The sequence below is a fragment of the Danaus plexippus genome, chromosome 12, assembly GCF_018135715.1.
Source record: "Danaus plexippus chromosome 12, MEX_DaPlex, whole genome shotgun sequence".
In the NCBI taxonomy this organism is placed as follows: Eukaryota; Metazoa; Arthropoda; class Insecta; order Lepidoptera; family Nymphalidae; genus Danaus; species Danaus plexippus.
This window is the reverse complement of record NC_083545.1, coordinates 7837097-7858305: the sequence shown is the minus strand read 5'-3', so window position 1 is coordinate 7858305 and position 21209 is coordinate 7837097. Positions and strand designations below refer to the sequence as shown.

Here is a 21209-nt window from a genome sequence, read left to right as displayed (position 1 = left end):
ATTTTTTAAACAACATACAAAAATTGCCTATATTCAAATTAATCCTTGTACGTCTATTATGTACTACATTTATTCTAACCGGATATTTCGGTTACTTTCATCCACATATAAATCTTCTCGTTACCCGCAAGCCGGTGTAAGCCGCTGAGCAAATAACTTAATGTTTGTAATCGAATTCAGAAACCCGATCATGTATTCAAGCCGGTTGTATGCGAGGAGCCACCAGGCAGGTTGAGATGTCAGTCGAAGGTTGTGATGACTAACGGCGTGCTTAACAAAGGTTTCTGCGCTAGTCTTCCTGGTGATGACGAGTGCTTTAGGATAAAATTAAATCGTAAAACGTAATAAAACGAACAATATATTGCAAACGCGAAGAACACTCTTCCTATATAATAAATTGATTCAGGGTTTAGCATTCACATACAAGACAAAGGTGTGTGCCACTTTAATATATTTTAATGAGGACTACTAAAAAGTCCCGTCGTCGCAGTTTTAACTGACGCTAATAAGGTTTTATAATCATCTTATTTCACATTCACAAAGATAATTAGCAGTGAGCGTCTCGTTGATGATTTTGTCAGCACTGAACCACTTCAAACGGAGCTGAACTCGGTAGTTACAAGTGTTAACTCACACACTAATTATATCTAAAAAAATTAACTGGGTCCATCATCGAGGTCATTTAAAGGACTCAACATACAGCGCGTGTGTTCCCTGATGGTCCACACAGCACACTCCGCATCGTATAACTGTAGTCATTTTACAAACAGCGGGAGCACTCGTTAGCGTAATGACAACAAAACAATGAAAGCTATTTTCTGTGGCTCAATAGGGTTAAATTATCTTTGTGAATGTTTTGTCTGACTTTTATAATAATCACTAATTTTTGTTGATGAACGGAACCATGAAAAACCTTCCGGAATCATGACCCCGACCATTAATTGTACCACACGCCCCGTGACATCGCAAAACTAACGCTTCATAAGACATTGTCATTCACCAAACGGTGACCTGGACCAGTTCACCGCTAACTTTATTTTAATTGATATTTAAATTTAAGAAATAAATGTCGATTAAGTTTTAAAACGGTATTTTCTCGACTTAACCAAATCACCCCAGTCACTTATTACAATAGGAAGAGGGAAATAGGAAAAAATATTTTCAATATAATCTTGATTCCGAAAACTAACAGCATTATAACAAAAGCCACCGTTGATGACACACTTCACTGGACAGACCAAAACAAACTCTAAGACCCAGCTTTTAGGTTAAGTATTACTTATCATAGGCCACGCCGTAAGTCATTCACCCTCGTAGATCGGTCCGTTTTCATGAAAGCCGATTCAACGCTCGCTTAGTTCGACCCAATGTTATGAAGGGAGTGCTAAAAGAGCAATGGACGCCATGAGATGGCGAGAGGTCGCCACTTTGGATTCACATCGCGCGTATTTTAAAATCGTAGTATTCCTGTCTGGATTTTATTAGTACATTGCTCAATGAATGCACAAGTGACTCGACTTTAAAAGGCCACCGTACGAAACTCGAAAATAACAAAGGAAGAATTATAAATAAGTTATTTAAAGACGATTCCGTCACATTCCTTTAATGTACAATGGAAATGTGATTCAGTATTCACTATATACATAAAGCCTACGTCGGCAAACTATTGTGAAGATACTTCTCCGACATATAACGTTGTGCAATACACGCCATGAGAGGAAGATTCTTTTCATGTTTCGATCCAGGATGAGACGTGTCTTTTGTGTGAGGTCACAATAACTACACGAATGCCCGATGATCTGAAGCACGGTTGTCATAGCAGCGGACAACAAGGTCTCATTCGCTATCTACAAAATATAAACAATTATATTCAACTTTCCAAAAAAACGTGTCCCAGATTATGTCCCAGATATATTTTTAAGACAAGAGTTCCCTACTTTAAAAACCATCAAGATTTTCTTTTGTAATGTCAATACAGTGATTGTACTAGTCTTCCCTGTCCCGTACCTCTCCTCATAATGTGTATTCCCATGTATCGGGCAGACATCAATGTACATTATCCAGATCTGCAACTTTTCCTCTCGAATTGTCCCGACATTACGATTGCGTTGAGTTTGTCGGGATGATCTCATATTATTATTCGATTCTTTTTGCAATTTCATCAAAAATATGAGAGATATTGAAAAGACATTAATGTTATGGCATACGTCTACAAATCTCTGATATCGGTGTTCAGCATCCTTAGCACGGGCTGGTATCGATACCCTACATACTGCTCGTTTTCGGTCTTTCGTTGGAAAGCTCTTTATTCTCTATATGTTGTGTCGACGATGACTTGTACAATACAGTTCAACAGTCAGAACTCGATTTTAGCGCCCACACAGACAGGCAGCAAGCCGTCTCATAAAAATGAGTAAATATAAGTATTTTTTTGCTACAAAAAGTTTTATGCAACACCTCTGTAAGTGGTCTTCCTCGAGTTTCACCGTTCGCGTGTCCAGCACTCCGCTGTTACATGCAGGCGTTACGGCGCTAGTTATGCGTGGAGTGGAAAAAAACGTTCAACTAATTATTATTTGATCAATTATCATAAATATTTTAAAATAATCGTGTAGCGAATGCGCGTTTAATGTGTTGGATGTTACGTAAGAGGTCCTAGAAGATGGTAGAAGAGTTTTTCCAGGGCAGTTGCTGCGTATTAAAGTGACGTAGTCGGTCAGCCATTTTATGATACTGTACAGACGAAGTTGCGGGAAACGTTTAGAGTGTGATATAGTCGGGAACCTGTCACAGTCGCGCTGGGACTGGGGTAATAATAAAATAATAATTCATGTAAATCAACAGTTCCCTGTCGAGGAGGAAGCCGGGACATTCGTCGTTCGTATGAAACCAGTATGGAATCGCAGGGTACTGGAACCGGTTTGCAGTCGATACGAATATAAAACAGTATTTATATCATGATGGAGCTCAGAAGCCTCGACTATCATAATATTGTGATCGAACAGAATAACTCTCGGATCCTGTCGTGGGTCAGAGGTCAAGGTTCGCCGGCCACCAACCAGGCCTCATCGTGACGTCGTCATGACGTCATCAGGACTTCGGGAACAGTTCCTGAAAAATATATGGAAGTCTTCCGAGCAACTGAAGCTTTAGTTACACCAATTTCATGAGGCCTAATTTAAGTTTTCAATGTTGTTCCAAAATACACACAATCGAATTATTCTAAATAAATATAAATTATTTAGCAACACATACAGCACATGACCAAGTGTCCCCACAAACAACAGCTCCTGGTAGAGACCTGTGACGAGCGAGTGTCATGGAAATGAATAAATATTAATAACATAAAAGACGAATAAGACTGAAGTGAAGATGTCAGCAGAATACTGACCCACATCGAAAACATTGGGGTCAGAAACGAATAACGTGAATTAAACCTTAACACATTATAAATATAGTTTAGAATCGTTTACCGGTTAAGGGTCACACGAATTCGAGTTCGGTCTTATGCTGATGGTTCTTATTGTGGGGCATCAGAGTCGACATTCACGATGCCTCGGATAAAGAGGAGGAAACTGTTTATTGACGATAGACGAACTGTCTTCCGGCGGTCAATGTCACACACGGACACAAGACACATGGACTCAGAGCCACACGGACACTCGGACACACGTAGGCATGTATGGACACTCGGACACACGGACATGATTTACAGAATGACTGACGATTGCGACCGTATTATTGAATAGTAGGGATGAGGTCTCAATATAACATTGTTTTATATTAAAACTGATTGATGTATTAGAAAATGCAAAGGTACAAAATTATCACAAAGAGAACTGGTTAAGAGGACATTGTACTACGAGGTTTCAAATGAACAATAATGGCATGAAACGTAAACGCACGCGTTGAAGTCTTTTGAACGAAAACGAGCGGCCACTGTGAGTTTAGTACGAGAGGTATCGCCTGAAAAGTACACGACGGGGCACGTCGTGGAGTAAACGAAACACTAACATATACAGTTTAGGTGGACCGAGTCGACACGGACTGACGAAGGTCAAGGAACCCTCAGGCGACGAGTTCGCATGAGACCGTCCACGGCGGTTCCACGTCATCCGTTTCCACTCATTTCATTACTATTATTAAAATACATCAATTCGCTCCCAGCGCCGGTCACGGACGAGGGACGAGTGACAGACTCTCGATAAAACACACGACACAGTCGAGAGTCCAATGAGAACTTTCTACCACATCGCCGGTGCGCCTACCCTACTTTTCACTTGTACCGCTGTTTTTACTTTTTAACTTTTCTTCGCTGTGTCCGAGACGTGCGAAGTTTGCGAAGAAAGAGCGCCGAGAGATTCCGTTCAAAGAACTCTCGAGCGTCGCCGGTTAATTAAAACGTGTTACCTGATAGATGCCTCGTGTCGTCTGCGGCGACGGTGGCCGCCAGCAGGAGCCAGCAGGCCTGCCAGGCGCGCATCTTACCGCCACTTACCACATCAACACAACAACACAGAACACACGCGCACTCAGGGAAAGTTTCTCGAAAGTTGCTGACGCGTTTCTCTCGACCGACGACCTCCCTCCTCGACCGCGCGGGAGACACTGGCGACCGGCGGCTGGCACACCGCAAACTACACACGACACACGACGCTCAGGTGGGGTTGCTAGCGTACCGACAACAACTGCTTATACATTATAAAACAAAACAACGTCTTATATATATTGCACAATTTTTATACTCTCTGATAAGACTTTTACAGATGTACTATTACAAAAAAAAAATTGCATACACCGAGCATGACTATAATCTTATAAGAACTTATTCTTCCGTTACTTATAGACTGATAATTTATTGTTATTGATTAAAACGAAAATATATTAAATTGCTCACCCATGATCCTAGTTATCCTTCAATGAGGGTCGTGTAGTATCCTGGCAACCTTCATATCATACAGGTGGTCGCTGCAGGTAGCGAGACGAGTTGAGTTCTCGCTTCTGGTTAATCGCGACTAACGCTATTTTTACCACATACTAATATAAACTTAGAAAACAAACGATATTATAAAATTATTAGAAATCAAAATTTGCAACATGATATAAAAAAAACAAAATCAATCTCAAATTAAAAGGAAAAATAAACAATGTATTATTGTGATGAATTTACGTTTTTTTATATATTATATAGGTATATATATATCCCATGGTTTTTTCACCATTAGTTATCATTATATAAAAAAGAAGGATCTGATAAAAATTCAATACTTATAATATTATTTTTAAAAACTATAATTATTTCGTAATGAACAAGTTTATTCTTATAAGCAGCTGTTATTATTATTTTTCTGTGATCATCACAAACAATTTTATTCGACCATAAACCATCTCAAAGTGTCAGAGCAACAGGAAAACATTAGCCAGTACTAGCGAGTACCAGCCACTAGAGGAAAACTACGTCACTTGGTATAATTCACCTAAAAACTTGTGCAAAAACACTAATACCTACAATTATCGTTGTGTTTTTTGCAATGAAAAATTACTTATAATTGAATATTTTTATTTCTCTTAATTAAAATCCAAGGTCGATTCAAAGATCAATTATTTATATAACTATAAAAGAATTTTATCATTTTTATTATAATATTGCGCACTCACTTAGACCTAAGTTTCATTGGTACTGCGTAAATGTGAGTGTATCTGTTAGAATTTGTTTAGCATCGACTGCTAAATTTCTAACTAAACAACATGAACAATATCAAAAAATGAACTCTCTCACAATTGTTACAGCTAGCATCCTTTTAGTTTTGCAGGAAGATTTAAGAAATATCTTATTGACATTACGATAGAAATATAGTGTTTTATATTGTTTGCTCAAAAATATATATACAAATGATTTATGTAATTTAAAAAATTTATGATCTGTATTAAACATTGGTAGTAATTATTGTAATTTATAATGAGCAATTACAGTCAATGAATGTAGTATGTTCGAATCATTTCCTCTGGTGAAGTAATAAAAGGTTATGACAAACAGTATTTATACTTCAATTTAAATATGTAATTTATGCATGAGATACAAGAAATAAATATTTTGGTGATGAAACTTCCATGGAACGAGATAAATATTGCTATATAGCACATTTTTAACATTCATATCTTCATAATCATTTAAATAAACAGAGAAACTGGATTAAACGGTTTTTAAGAATATCTTTAATTAACCTGTATTCAGTTTCAGTATATATTTTGCAATATTAATAATTGTATTGATGAATGTAAAATGATAAAATTTTTAGTCTATATTCTGAATACGTCATTAGACCTAGTCTTATTATACACCTAATTTAAATTTAACTATTTTTAAACAACGAAGAACCTTAACGTTTCATTTGCCTAAGATTTAAAATTGTTTTAGATAAAATCATTTTTTTTGTTTATTATATATATTATTTAAATTCATGAATTTACAGAAATCTTTGACTTGTCTGTCAATGTCAGTTAAAAATGACAAGTAGTTAATGGCTAAATTTTTAATCTGATACCTAGTGGCTTGGGTCCGATTTGCAGTTATATCTGTTATTGAAATATAATCTAATCATGTTTTAATTTGTATCATTTGTACATGGCTGAACGTATTAATTATAAAGAATAGTGTAAAAGAGATGTAATGGAGACTGTTATGTGTGGAGACAAACCGGATCTATTATTCTTTGATACATTTTCACATGATACTAGTGAAGTAATTATGTCTATTGTAACATTTATCGTGCATCATTATATTTTTATTAAAAATATTAACATACTTTTCTTTTGTCCCATTAGGAGCTTAATTTAGACCTTGTACAGTTTCCGAAGTCTGTGTATGTGAGAGAAATACGAATTATTCCCCTCGGTGCTCGTGTGGAAGGAGACTTCCCAGGTGGAGTGAGACTCGGTGCCACGAACCCCACAAAGTTTCACATTGACTTCTTTGTGAATGATTTGAGCAAACCTGGAGCTGCTACATTTGAGGCTCTCGGCAGTTTAGATTATTGTCAGAATGGACAGATTCATATGGAATGCGGAGACAATGCTGAGCAGACAAGAATTCCTACAGACGGTCTTGTCCTTAGAGGTTGGATTATATTTGTTACTTGTATTTTCAAAACAAAGTGATATGGATTGAGAAATTAAAAGCTTTAACCTAAGTTTAGGATAACAGATGTTATGAGGTTCAAAATTTGAGTTGTTAGAGGTGAGGTATATGAACATCATATTATTTTCAGTTTTAGCACAAAAAAAATTTTTCATCCTGTTACCGGTTACTTCAGATTATTGCATTCATTGATGTTGGATTTTGAATTGTAGACATAAGTTACTACTAGATGACGAAGAGGCTTCTTCCATGTAACTTCTTTAATATTCTATACAGCAAATAAAATCAGTAAACAGTATCGTGAAAACAATGTTCAGTATTCATCATGAATATCGTTCATTGTGTGTTTCAGTCACAGATGTGACACATCTCGTACAGTGCAGACGTAGCTTTAATTAATATTTGCTACTTTTTTCCAATGCAAAGAGAGCCGTGTTATAAGTTTGATGTCGTTACCAGCATATATGCATGTGTGTATCCATCTGTGGCATCTTAGCTTACAAATGGATGTAATGATTTTGAGGCAGTTTTTTTGATGTGACAGCAACAGTCCTTGTGGCATTTGTTAAGTATGTTGTCAGCAGTGTAAGCACACCAATATGATGAAACATTCTCCTATGATTATTTGCTAAAGTGCTCTGTGTTTGCCGGTATTCATATTAAATGACAATGAATGCATAGCGATCTCTTTAGCTCTTCAATATTGAGTTTGAATCTGTTTGTAACATATATTTTTCCATTATATTTCAAAATAATTCCTAACTAAATTATCTTTCATATTTAAACAACCTAAGGCTCACCATGTTGTTGCAGTGATCTCAAAAGTTATAGTGTTCTAAGTATTTTAATTCAGAATCTATTTTGGTGTCAGGGGTCATTTCAGTTTGTTGTCTCTGTGAAACAAAACAAGAAAACTTGGAGTTTTAACAAAATCTTGATATTAAATTATAAACATTGCATCTTTTCTCTTCAATTATTCATATGTTAATATATAGATGTATGTCTTAATTCTAAAGTAATTTTTTAATGAATATACCACAATAAGTATGTTTTCTGTTGCGAGGACTTGTAGTTCAGCAGAGTATATTAGGTATGTCCACAGCTACATTTCATTAACAAAAACTTCAAGTAATATAAATTATTTTACTCAACTTTTTAATACAACAACCTTTATTGTATAGTGTTCTGTCATTAACTGTTCACTTTCTCTATTCCAGGCTGGTATACAACTATAACTTTGGCTGTATATGGTACCTTGACTCAAGTCTTACCTGACAATGTCGCCGCTGTGAACCCACAGCCCAATAGTCAGAGACCGGTCTCTAGAGAAGTGAGCGCACTACCCGCGAACGTGCCACAGTCATCAGATTGGAATCCAGAAACCTCTAATCCCATACCAGCCTACACCAGCAATGTCACCGCCACCAATCCTGAAGCTTATGGTGCGGGAAACTACCCGAACCCAGAGAATTATGATAATCAAATGTATAGAGGAGAATATTACGACAACGAGGCACCCAAAGACCCTCGTACATATCACCACATAGACGAGAACGACTGGGAAAAGGAGAGAAGAGATATTAGTTGTGAAAGAGATGGAGATAGAATGAGACACAGTCCACGATCGATGGAGTTGAACAGAGAGCGCCGGGAAGGACGGAGCAGGAGGCGCTCACTGGACCGTGGATTGAGTCGAGAGTCTTCACGACACCGTGACAGAAGCAGAGATGTCGACCGACTTGACAGGCTTCACTCTAGATCGAGAAGTCGCGATAGAGATTATGTTGGTAAAGGAGAGTACCGTCCTCTGAGCCGGTCAAGGTCACGCAGCTTAGATCGTGACTGGGACAGGGGCTCGTACAAAAAAGATGACTACCGTCGTCATCGTGATGCCTCCTATGATCGGTCGCGCGGTGGTTCGTACGAGCCGAGGTCACCGAGAGCCCCTTCTTACGAACGCAAACCTCCTTACGACAAAGGTGGTGCGTACGAAAAGAGGCTGTCGCCGTATGACAAGAGAAGTTCGTCTTACGAGCGACGAGCTGCATCCTACGACAAACAAACGCCGTACGATAGAAGGAGACACTCCCCTTACAGCCGCATGAGAGGATCTAGTTACGGCAGTAGGTCGCCCAGTCGAGACGATCCCAGGAAGAGACCTAGAACTCCACCCGTGGAAACCAGGCGGCCACTGTCACCCAGGGAAGGTGAAACGACGAGCCCGATGAATTCGGTTCGATCTGAGGAAGGCGCTGAATATGACCGCGGTGACCGCAGCGGGAAGCAAATTCCACGTATCGACTTTTATCATCAGAGCTACCGACACAAGAGTTCCATCAGGAGTCCCTCTCAGGAGGTCGATAACAACTACGTTGAACTTCAACACTCCAGCCTAGTGACAGTTCCCATCGTCGATACAACGGTAGCTCCGAAACCCATAGAATCTCCGAATCGCAATCCCGATGAAGAAAAATCCATGGACGCTGAGCCCTTCGAGCCCATTCTGTCCGATGAAGATATCTGCGATGACTTGGACGGTAATTCCTACATGGAAGTTGAATATGACGTCAACGAGTACTGCGGAGTGGACGACATCATCAAATATTACAATCCATTCAAAGACGAATGGAAGAAATATGAGCGCGTCAACCAAATATGCAGGCTGGCGGATGTCAGACGGGGCAGTGTCAAAGACGTCATGTCAGCCAGCTTCGAAGAACTGTGTGATGCCAGCAGTGATCTGTTAAAAATATCAGAGATCACGAATGCTGCTAAGAGAAGGGAGCAGAAGTTTTCGACGGATACGTTTTTGGAAATCGATAATTCTGCGCGGGAAGATTGGGTACATCAATGCGAACAATTGTTCGTGTCTCTTATAAATTTATGCAAAAACACCGACATAATACTGCGAGTCTTCCGCACGGATCGATCAGATTCAGACGAATTTTCTGACATGTATCACCTCCTGATCACATTCTGCAGGATCGGTTTAAACTTCGATTTCGTGCTGTCTCAACAGCAGCCAACCTATAAGATCCGCCACATGAAATGCGGGATCCGACTCGCCGAGGCTTTGATGTGTCACGAATACAGCGGCCGAGTCATGAAGACGTTGCTGAGTTCCGGGATTGACGTTCCGTTACAACTGCTGGAAATGTATTCCAAGGAATATATGGCGCTGAGTATTCGCCTCATGATATTAAAAGCTTTAAGCGCCTGCCTTTCCTCTAAAGAGGCCGTCGAGCATTTCATGCGAGATGCCATGTACCCTAAGTTCGATAAGAACGATGAAAGTCCCAGAAAAGCCATGAACGGTTACCAAGCTCTCATAGCCATGATAAAGGCCAACCCACTAGGGAGGATCAAATTTTCCGTTAGTTCCCTCCTGAAGAAACTAAATATTTATGAAGTTCTGATGAAACTGCGTGTTCTCGTGTTTAACTTCAATAAGGCCGCCGCTGATAACAATCACTCCGACGACTCCGAACTGTCGGAGAGCGATGTAAGCTTCATTGTGGATTCCTTTGACGAAATTCTAAACATGTACAGAACTCAATGCTTCCATTTATCTCAACCGAAAAGGTTCCTGCCTGTGGCTGCACAGTTTGAAATAAGCAAGGAATGTTCAAACGAGACACTCCTGCAGTTTTTTGACATTCATAAAGTTCTACAAGTTTGCTTATACTTGCTGACCTGTCCGTCGACTTGCAACAATCTGGTCATCACGAGTCCGATCCACGATCTTATATTCGAATTAGTCAATTCTCACAACGGGCTCCTATTTCTGTACAAGAATATGGAAATGAGTGAACTGTTATTTAAGGTTTTGGAACAACCGTTCGGTCAACAGACGAGCGAAGAAACGGCGTACCCTCATGACAGCACACTTAGTAGTTACAGTGACCTACAAATCGTTGGACTCGAACTCGCCTATAGGCTGAAGGCGATGTACTACTTGCAATCGATTAGTGATGTGCAAGTCGGAAATAATGATGAATACAAATTGATAGACAGACTACAAGCTTTATACTGCCTCAGCTTTGGAAGCATCGGGAAGACGGCCGTGCCGAGTGTTATAGTTATGGGAAACAACTCGGAGTGTCTCATGGAAGTGTTCGAGAATGATCTGAAAAGCAAAAACAAAAGCGAGTCGCCATCAAAACAGAAGTCTCCGGCAAAGGGCTACGCTATCGAGCTTATCGTATCGGCCGTGAGATTTGCTGCAAATGTTCCATTCTTGAAGAAATACGGACAAAGATTAATAAACGTGTCAAAAGAACATGACAGATTTGAACCGAGCGTGTCCAGTGTACTTCAAGAAGTCATTCCGTACTTGAAGCCCGTGGAGAAACCTAACGTCCTTTCGGGAGAAGACCTCAGCGAGTGTGTCGAGATCTTGAAGGCGAGTTTAGAACATTCGTCCGATTTACCCGGGGAGCTGATGACTTGCCTGAGAATATTACGACACTTTTGTATATCCGATTATGAAAAAAACGTTTCCATTGTTTGCGAAAACCCGGTGGAGGAATATGTCGAACTGAAATACAAGTATAATATATTACAATTGTTTTCTTTGGACGGCGTCGCCCATATTTCTGGTATCTTAGATCGGCTCGCTACTCATTTCGATCAACCAAGTATGCACACATCATTCTTCGCTTCGGTGAGAGGACTTCAGTTGGCCCAGATGTTATTACCTTGTTTGAGTCTCTTAGACGAGATGTTAGCGAGAGTAGTTCGCTGTCGAGGCCCTAGATTTAGAGATTTAACGGCGGCACCTATAATATTGAAGACTTACGGGATAGCCAAAACCTTTCCAGTCGGTTCTATCGGCTACCGAACTGCGGCCAAGGCTGCCGAAGCGGCGGTGAGAGCATTACTGGCTTACGCCCAGCCGATAGCCGACGACGCCAATGACGGAGATTCAATACGTCGTGGGCCGTGGACGTCGCTCTGTTCCGAAGTTATTTCCTACACAATGACCGCACCTTACACATTCGTTCCCGGACTTCTCATATTTTCGGAACTCCTGCCGCTGCCGTTGCCGATGCAAACGAAGCTCCCTCCCACCGACCGAGAGCTGGCCGACGCCTCTAACGAAAGGCGGCTGTGGTCTGCTCATTTACACGCCTTGTCTAATGACTTGACGGACATGATACAGGTGATATGTATGTCCACGTACCGCCCGGTCGTGCACATGCTACGGAGAGTGTGCGTTCAAATCGCAGACCTGGCTCCGAACACGGCGGCCACAGTGGCTCGGGCGGCTGTTGGTGCTGTCATGAGAGAAATGAAAGAAGAAGACCCGCCCACCGCCAGCCTCGCCAGAGTCTTGGGATTCTTGGCATGTCTCGTGTCACACGCGCCAGTCAAGTGTGCCGTGTTGCACGCTATGAGCGCCGGAGGTCCCAAAGCTAGCGAAGTACAAACGGCGCTTTGTAATGTTTTCAACTTGTCAAACTCGTCGAACGAACACGCCGCGGCCCAAGAGTATGCTGCTCATGTGTTAGCGGCGTTCTGTGACATTGAAATAACTTTAACTCCTCTCACAGCTAACATCGATAGCGTTCTCGCCAATTCATTACCCACTAAAGACGCTCTTACGGCGTTTTTAGACGCAACGGCAAATTGTCTAGAATCTACGACGAAAACCTGTTCAGTGGCCTCGTCGGTATTACGCGCCTACTACGTCTTAACGGATCACGAATACGGGTTCCTGCAATTTAGAAAATTCGTGACAAAGAGAACGGAAGCCCTCGGTAAATATTTTAAGTGGACGACGGAGAGCGCGGGAGAAGACAGGACGGACTGCCTGAACCTGTTCCTCGACTTAATAAAGATACTGAGAGTTGAACACGGCGAGGGCCCGGGCGGGAGGAGAAGCGTCCTTACGCTTAGTGAGATGGCAGACATGGTCGGATACACGGCGTCCGACAAGGAGCATCCGGTCATGACACTAGAAAAAGTTCTCAAGGTGGGTCTAACGCGAAACGATTGTCCTGATTAATTATATGTCGGTATAATATTTGAAAGAAAATTTCAGGAAAGGAACTCCGAAGAAGACGCGATATCAAACGCGACCTTCTTGATCTCGAATCTGAAAAACCTCGCGGACGAAGAGCTCGGGACTTCCCCGGAGGTCTCGGAAGCTGCGACGCCGGCCCCCGAACCCTTGGTGGCTCAGTTTGCGGCCCGACAGATTTATTGTATCGGAGATTCAAGCGACGAACGGCTCACCACCAGCTACTGGCTGAACGTGCCCTCCGCCTCGCTAGAAGACGACGTCAATGATAACGAACTGGTAAGACTACGGTCATGCGACCACTCGTCGATAGTCTTCGAAGGAGATCAAAAAATATGAAGGTGATAAAAATACGCATGCGTTATATCTAACATAAATAAATCTGCTCGAGGAATACAACACTAGGGACCGCTACAACCTCAACAACACACCTCCGTGCTACAGCACAAGCGAGACACACGCGTGATATACATATAAAATGCGTTCAATAGTTTGTGATCCTTCTTTAACATCAGACACTGTCTGTGTCTCATTGAGTCAGAAGTGTTCTGTATTGAATAACATTGACCTTAGGAACCGAATTACTATCAAGGAGCGAGCTGCAAAGGCAACGTTTTGTTCCGTGCAATCGATCACAGCGGTATCCGTAGAACTGAGTGTGTTTACATAATATATCTTGTCTGGTTGTCTCGTCTCCAGGTGTCGTGCGACATCGTGGAGGTGGCGGGCAGCCTCCTGTCCGGGGGCAGCGAGTCCCTGGCGGCCGGCGTCAGGAGGCTGGCCGGCTGTCTCGATACCAGGCCCGAGGCTCTGCCCGCCGACGACAAGAGACCTGCAGGTCACTATGTGCAATACCTATCAGTCTGAGACCCTTTGTTATGTTTCCCGTCGTCTTGCTCCGTGTTTTCCTGTAATAAGTTTTTACTGTAATTGTACCCTTTTATAATAATTTAGTCTGTGTGTCTGTCTGTTCGCGATAAACGGAAAACTACTGCACCGATTGTCAAACTGTTTTCATCCCTCGGAAGCGTGATTCCCGGGGAAGGTTTTAGTATATAATTTGTTAAGTTTTTGTATTTGCTTGAGTGTACATTAACGATATTTGTTTAAGATGTCGGCAAAACATAACCCGACTGAGAACTTTAACGAAAACGCTGTCTAAAGTCTTTGAGATATAGCAAATTAATATATAGTGGAACTATGTACCTTATACAGGTCTACAGAGAAGTCCGCGGTGGCAGCTGTCTGTACCTTAAGGATACTATAGCCATTTTACAATGTTTAAAAATTTTCATTCCTAAAGCGTTTATTAGAACGCTGTTTACGTAAATACGGTACTAAGTCTTATCAAAGATAAATAACTTCTTTTTCACGCCTACATCAGTATCTGTAAATTAGTTTTTAAAACATTTAACTCGGGCGTACCGTTTGAAAGTTATATAATATAAGTTTAATTATTCTCAAAATTATATCGGCTATTTTATATATTTTGTAACGAGCCCGGGCGAAGCCGGGGCTGGTACCTAGTTTATAATTAAAATAGAATTGAGTTCAAAATTTTTTAGTCGAAAAGCATATTATACGGGAATATATGTGAAAGTAAGTCAGAGTGGATTCCCCGGGAGCGCCTGTCGTTCCTTCGCCCTCCGTGTGGCCGCGTGCCGGCCGCTGGCGCCGCGTCTCCGGGCGTTGATCGTCGATGTATTTCTTATTTTGTTCGTTATTCGTATTTGTAGTCGCTCTGAGTCGCGTCCGTGCCGAGGGCGGCGCGGACGCCTTCCGATCCCGTCCGCCCAACACATCCCGCCCGCCCTCTCTACACGTGGACGACTTCACCGCCCTTCACCAGCCGTACGCACCAGTACAACGGTAACGTACACATAATATTCACTCATATTGTATCGATCCACTAGACTGCTAGACTAAATGTTTGGTCTGCCGTTTCGAAGCTTCGTCGATAGATTATAACTCCCTATGTGTCGTGTGCCCAGGGCCCCGCGCCGCTCGGTGTCGGAGCGCGCTCGCTTCGCGCCGCACGCTCATTACAGACACCTGTGAGTATCGCTGTGTTGTATACTATATATATCATGACATTGTATTCTCGTGTCACCGACTTGTCTCCGTTGCTCAGAGGTCGCGGCGCCTGGGAGGGAGGTCATCACTTCGGACACTTCGCAGCCTCTCACTACGGCATGGGTGAGGAGATACACTTATATAGTTGAGAGACGGCGACTCACAAACACAGACCACGACCGAACATCCCTTTATGTGATATGTCGGGGTTATAAGAAATTAATTTGATTTTAAAAAGACTGACGTCACCAATGTCCTTGTTCTCGATCGTGCATAGCCTCTCAGGCTATTGAAGGTAACCTCCGAGACAGTTTGTCGATTCCTTTATTTCGCAGAGATCCGATCTTTCCAACGGCTCTAGCGGGATTGTTTTTAATCTGTACCACCGCCTCTATTTATACCAACCGACACTCATTGTTGTGACTTCCCTCGCACGGGTGGCTACGCCGGTGACGCCTGATAACTTCAACTACCCTCAATTAGTGATTATTCAAGTAAAAGGAATCGCGCCGACAGATATTAAAATTACATGTTTATAAGCAATTTATTTATTGCACTTAACCAATCTTCCAGAGACAAAAAAATGTAGCCGGGATATTCCGTATCTGAGACAAATCCTTATGAATTGTACACAGCCTCTTACAGAGTCTAATTTTTGTTACATAGTTAATTTTGATGAATTTTTGCCAAAAAATACCAAGAAGTCCTACTGAGGTCAAACAAGTATTGTAATCATAGTGAGACAACTAGCGCGAGATGAACTGATCCCTAGTTGCTTGTAATCGTACAATAAATTAAAGCTACGTTAATGAGCCGGTGTGCCCTCCTTGTATATTTTCTATAAAGATGTTTCCCGCCCACGTCTCGCGCGTGTCCTCGGTTCTCCACGTGTCTGTCCGCGGCTTTATACTCCATTCTAAACGTTATCTCGACCGTTCTCTTTCAACCTGTATGTATCGTAAGGCGGCGCGGGCGCGGGCTGGTGCGGCGCGCGTGCGGCTCGCCCGAGACATCGCTCCTTCATGAGGTGAACGAGAAGTTTGTGATTGGGATTATGAAAAACGGCAGTAATAAATATCATACGATTTATCTCAATGTGTTGTTTTATTTCCAAAGATCTAATCTCTAAAATAAAATCCATAAACAGGATTGACTCACCAACTTATGAAGTGGCCAAATTTCTTTCAAAGATATTATCACCACTCCGGGGCCACACAAAGTCCTTTGTTAAGCATTCCTACCAGTTTGTCAATGATATAAAACACCTAAAATTGACAGACAATGACAGTATGGTCAGTTTCGATGTACAGTCATTATTCACTAGTCTACCTGTTCTTGACTGCATCGAGATTGTAAGAGCTAAATTGAAGGACAACAGTATGTATGCCTGTAGAATATGCAGAGCTATTAAAGCATTGCCTAACATCTGGCTACCTCATGTGGAAGGATGAATTCTACAAACAAGTAGATGGAGTTGCAATGGCTTCACCGGTCTCCCCCGTTGTGGCTGATATATTCATGGAGGACTTAGAGGCGCGAGCTCTTTGCTCTCCTCCAATAAAAACGGTATGTAGATGACACCTTCACAATATTAAATAAAACATCTGCTTTTCTGGACCACCTTCATTCTACCAATAGCAAGATTCAGTTCACTATAGAAGTAGAGACAAATAATTCTATCGCATTCTTTAATATACCTACTTGGTATTAAGAATCCTGACAATACTTTGGGACATACTGTTTATAGGAAACCCACACATACGCATAGGTATCTCAATGGAAGCTCACACACCACTCCATCCAGTTAGCTACCGTTGGCAAATCTTTGTTACAGAGAGCCAACACTTTTGTGATACTGATAGAATAGGCAACATCTTGTAGAAGTTTTCCATCAAGACTATTTACAAACCACACAAGAAAGTGATCCAATTCTTGAGACCAATCAAGAGTAACAGTCATTTGCAACCGGGTGTATACAAACTCGATTGTGATTGTGGCTTGTCGTACATTGGACAGACAAAGAGGAGCATCGGTACAAGAGTTAAAGAACACATCTCAGACATCAAAAACAGGCGCGCGTCGAAGTCAGCAGTGTGTGAACACGCAATGGACAAACCAGGCCACTACATTCGGTTTGCTAAACCACAAATCCTCGCTCGTGAAGACAAGTATATACCGAGGTTAATCCGCGAGGCTATTGAAATTTAAAAAAAATCCCAATTTCAATAGAGAAGATGGCTGGAATCTATCAAACACATGGGACCCCCTTCTTAAAAATATAAAATCCCATGTCGGAAACCACACCGCAGGACCTCAAGACACCGTGAGCGCATTCTGCCGGCATCTAGAGCGGTACGCCAGAAAATTAAGAAATCGTTGGCGGTAGATGACAAATAACAGGACCAACTGACAGACACTCACCGCGTCTACCCGTGATCACGGTTGCTGAAAAGTAACCGAAACGTCGGGAGTATGTACTTTTTTACAAAAATAAATAACGCGTAGTTTATCCGAATAATATTAGTTTCATTTAAATGAATAAAACTAGCGAAAATCTTAGATCTCATTAATTCACACATTTTTAATTCCAGTAAACAGCCATCAGCTTTCTATGTATAGGGTTTTCCATTAAGGGCGCTTGATCGTGCAGAACTTCCATCGTAGCGTGTGCTGTGTGGCACGTAGCGCCGTCCTGTTGAAACCACATGTTGTCCAGATCCATATTCTCGATTTCAGGCCAAAAGAAGTTGGTTATCATCGACCGGTATCGCTCACCATTGACGGTGACGGCCACACCATTATCGTTTTCGAAAAAATACGGACCAATCACGCCTCCGGCCCAAAATCCGCACCAAACAGTCACTTTCTGCGGGTGCATTGCCACTTGGTGAACCTCGTGTGGATTGGTCTCGTCCCAAATACGGCAATTTTGCTTGTTGACATAGCCATTCATCCAAAAATGCGCCTCGTCGCTGAAGATGATTTTTTTGCCAAAATCGGCGTCAACTTCCAACTGCTCTAATGCCCAGTCAGCGAACACACGGCGCTGTCTATGGTCATTAACCTTGAGCTCTTGGGTCAGCTGGATCTTGTACGGGTGCAGGCTCAAGTCACAACGCAAAATTCGCCAAGTTGTCGTCTGCGAAAGGCCGAGTTCCTGTGCGCGACGCGGAATTGACTGCCGCGGGTTTTCGAGGACACTGTCGCGCACAGCGGCGATATTCTCGGCAGATCTCGCGTTACGTTGACGCACGGGAACCGGCTGATTGTTAACTGACCCGGTTGACTCGAATTTGTCCACCAATCGACGGATAGTCGACTCGGCAGGACGATCATCGCGACCGTAAAACGGGCGAAGTGCGCGGAACGTTGCTCGAACTGAAGACCCATTTTCATAAAACAATTTTATGATTTGCACGTGCTGCTCGACACTGTAACCTGCCATGGTGGTTTGGGAGGACGGAATGAATATAACACACTGCATTTGACAGCTGTCACTCAAACAACATGGCCGCAATCAGCTGTCAAAGTTCAAGCGTCCCTATTGGAAAACCCCTTATATATCCTAAGGTGCTTCCGATAATACTGAACTGGGTAACACTGAAAATGTTTAGAATGGGCCAGTTAGAAACTTTGTTTATGATTTTTTTTTATTTAAAATTTAGAACTCTTTGGTAACCTAATATATTTTGCATTCATTTGTCATTTATTTTTGTAAATTTTCGGCAAATCTAAAACTCTCGTTACAAGTGAAAATGTACCTAACGCGCGAAAATTTTCGGTCAATGATTTATTATGATTTTCGTTGTGGCATTACTCAACAACAAAGCTATGATAGGCTGAGATTACCATTTCTTCATGTAGCCCCATCTCGGCCACTATTTACAATTGGTTTATCGAGTTTAAGCGTGGACGTAGCAATCTCAATAATGATCGGCGTGAGGGACGTCTTTTAAAAGCGACTACTGGAGAAACATCAGTGCTGTGCGACGCATGACAGAGGAAGATAAGAGAGTGACCTATCAGCAGATACAGGCAAGCCTAGGCATTGGTATAAGTGAAGTTAAAAAAATATTACACGGACATTCAGGCGTCAGGAAGCTTTGTACCAGATGGATTGCCCGTACTTTAACCGACGACCAGAAACACCTTCGCATGGATAGGTGTCGCCGGATGTTAGATAAGTTCAACGGCGGTGACCCAAATGCTGTATTTGAATCGTCACAGATGTTGAAAGCTGGATATATTGCTACGAACTCGAAACCAAAAGACAATCAGCTCAGTAGGTGTTTCCTTTCGAGATTCGGCCAACTAAGGTAAAGAAAGAAAGAAGTCAAAGACAAAAGATGATTGCCTAATTTTTGGGTCGGGAAGGTTATTTCGCGATAATTATACTAGAAGCTGGAAGGACAGTTACTGCAGATTGGTATGTCATTCGTCGTTTGCCTGTTGTCTTGGAAAAAATTGACAGCAGCACCCTTGAAGCAGGAGCCTCCTTCACCACGACAATCCTTTAGCACGCTCTGTTGAACGGACTGTTGAATATTTGACTATAGCAGATGTCGATACAATGAGTCATGCGCTACACAGCCGTGACCTGGCGCCCTGGAGCTTTTATTAATTCCCAAAGAGAACCAAAGATAAAATTCGAGGAACTCGCTATACGAGCCCTGAAGATGCGGTGACAGCGTACGAAAAAGCCGTTGAAGAAGGTCCATAAAGAAGAATAGGCCCACTGCTTTGCTCAGTGGTTCCATCGACTGGACCATGTGTAGAAATGGAGATTACTTCGAAAAACAATAAGAGTACATATTTGAAACTTCTTACATTAAGCCGTTTGTCATTTTCTAAAAACTGTCGGTGTTGCCTCGGTACTGAGATATTAAAATGAAATATTAACAATTACTATTATTTTTATGACGCAAAGACGACAGAAGTAGTATATAAATAATATGTGACTGTCAGTAGGAAAGTTAATACTTAATATATATGTTGGAGTTATCAGCAGTTCATCGTTTTAAAAGGAGTGACGTCAGCATTACTAAGTCACCATTGCCTTTGTCTTTGGTTATCATCGGGGTTGCAGGATGTTGAAGGCAGCCTCTTAACGGTTTTACGAATCCTTTATTTCGTCAAGTTCCGACCCCTGCAATGGCTCGAGCGAGCCGTTGCGTTGCGTCTGTGATGTTATTTCAACGTATGTGGTAAGGGAAAAGTAAAATAAAACAATTATAGAAAATTTAGAAACAAATCAACTTTATTATCAAGATGAAAAAGATCAAATCATATTATACAAGCTAAGAAACAGATATGTATGTCGAGAGCCGGTCCCGGGCCGGCCGCGACGAGTAGGCTTCGCAACACAAACGGACGACACTATACAAAATATACAATACGGTGTACACGTTCATTATTATATTTTACACAAATCAACGAAACAACGAAACGTTAAGGATGGAGAGTTTCCCGAGACTCGCCCGCGGACCCGGCGGACCCGGCGGACCCGACGGACTCGGCGGACCCGGCGGACCCGGCGGGCCCGACCACCGTCTCGTTGTGATTTAATTTTTTTATCATTTTATTTAATTTTAATTCATTAAACGATAAAACATCTCACTATCATATGTTTATATTTACAAGGCCGAGGGCCGCAGTCTGTTCCTTGTATTAACTATCACTCGCGACACATGGCACGTGCCGGGGGCGGATCCCCGGGCGCTCCGCTGACGGCCACTAGTCGCCGGGGTGCTCCGGACACGATCTGTTCACTTCAAACCATTGATCTATGCACCTGGAACATACACACGAACAACTTGATACGGCGAAGCTGGCTCTGACAGGACCGTGGCTTACAGCGACACTGGTTACTCAGAAAAATGAGAAATACAAAAAGTGTAGTCTACTTTACTTGGTTCCGAGTTTATTCCTCTCATGTATTAGAAATGACTTCGATCGATGACGGGTAACTGACTAACT

At 42.0% G+C, this 21209-nt stretch overlaps 3 protein-coding genes across 5 annotated transcripts in view; 1 reads left to right on the top strand and 2 right to left on the bottom strand.

The window, feature by feature from the left end:
- The window catches only part of LOC116772344 (low-density lipoprotein receptor-related protein 2), a 95921-nt gene extending 91290 nt beyond the window's left edge, over nt 1-4631 (bottom strand). For both annotated transcript variants that reach the window (XM_032664502.2, XM_061522393.1), the window contains exon 1: nt 4411-4631. In XM_032664502.2, coding sequence (XP_032520393.2) covers nt 4411-4483 — 73 coding nt within the window. In that variant the 5' untranslated portion in view covers nt 4484-4631. The remainder of the gene's footprint in view (nt 1-4410) is intronic.
- A 1888-nt stretch (nt 4632-6519) lies between these two features.
- On the top strand, nt 6520-16328 carry LOC116772760 (protein virilizer). Of its 2 annotated transcripts, none has more exons than XM_032665052.2 (9): nt 6520-6742; nt 6826-7117; nt 8356-13112; nt 13182-13439; nt 13860-13998; nt 14897-15029; nt 15152-15214; nt 15292-15356; nt 16197-16328. In XM_032665052.2, the coding sequence occupies exons 1-9, from the start codon at nt 6671-6673 to the stop codon at nt 16262-16264; spliced, it is 5847 nt and encodes a 1948-aa protein (XP_032520943.2). In that variant the 5' UTR covers nt 6520-6670; the 3' UTR covers nt 16265-16328. The 2 variants fall into 2 exon arrangements, with proteins under 2 accessions (XP_032520943.2, XP_032520944.2); XM_032665053.2 differs by having other exon boundaries at nt 6533-6737.
- A 4134-nt stretch (nt 16329-20462) lies between these two features.
- The window catches only part of LOC116772775 (E3 ubiquitin-protein ligase ZNRF1), a 49332-nt gene continuing 48585 nt past the window's right edge, over nt 20463-21209 (bottom strand). The window contains exon 4 of the mRNA XM_032665075.2: nt 20463-21024. Within this exon, the coding sequence (XP_032520966.1) occupies nt 20967-21024 (58 nt within the window). The 3' untranslated portion in view covers nt 20463-20966. The remainder of the gene's footprint in view (nt 21025-21209) is intronic.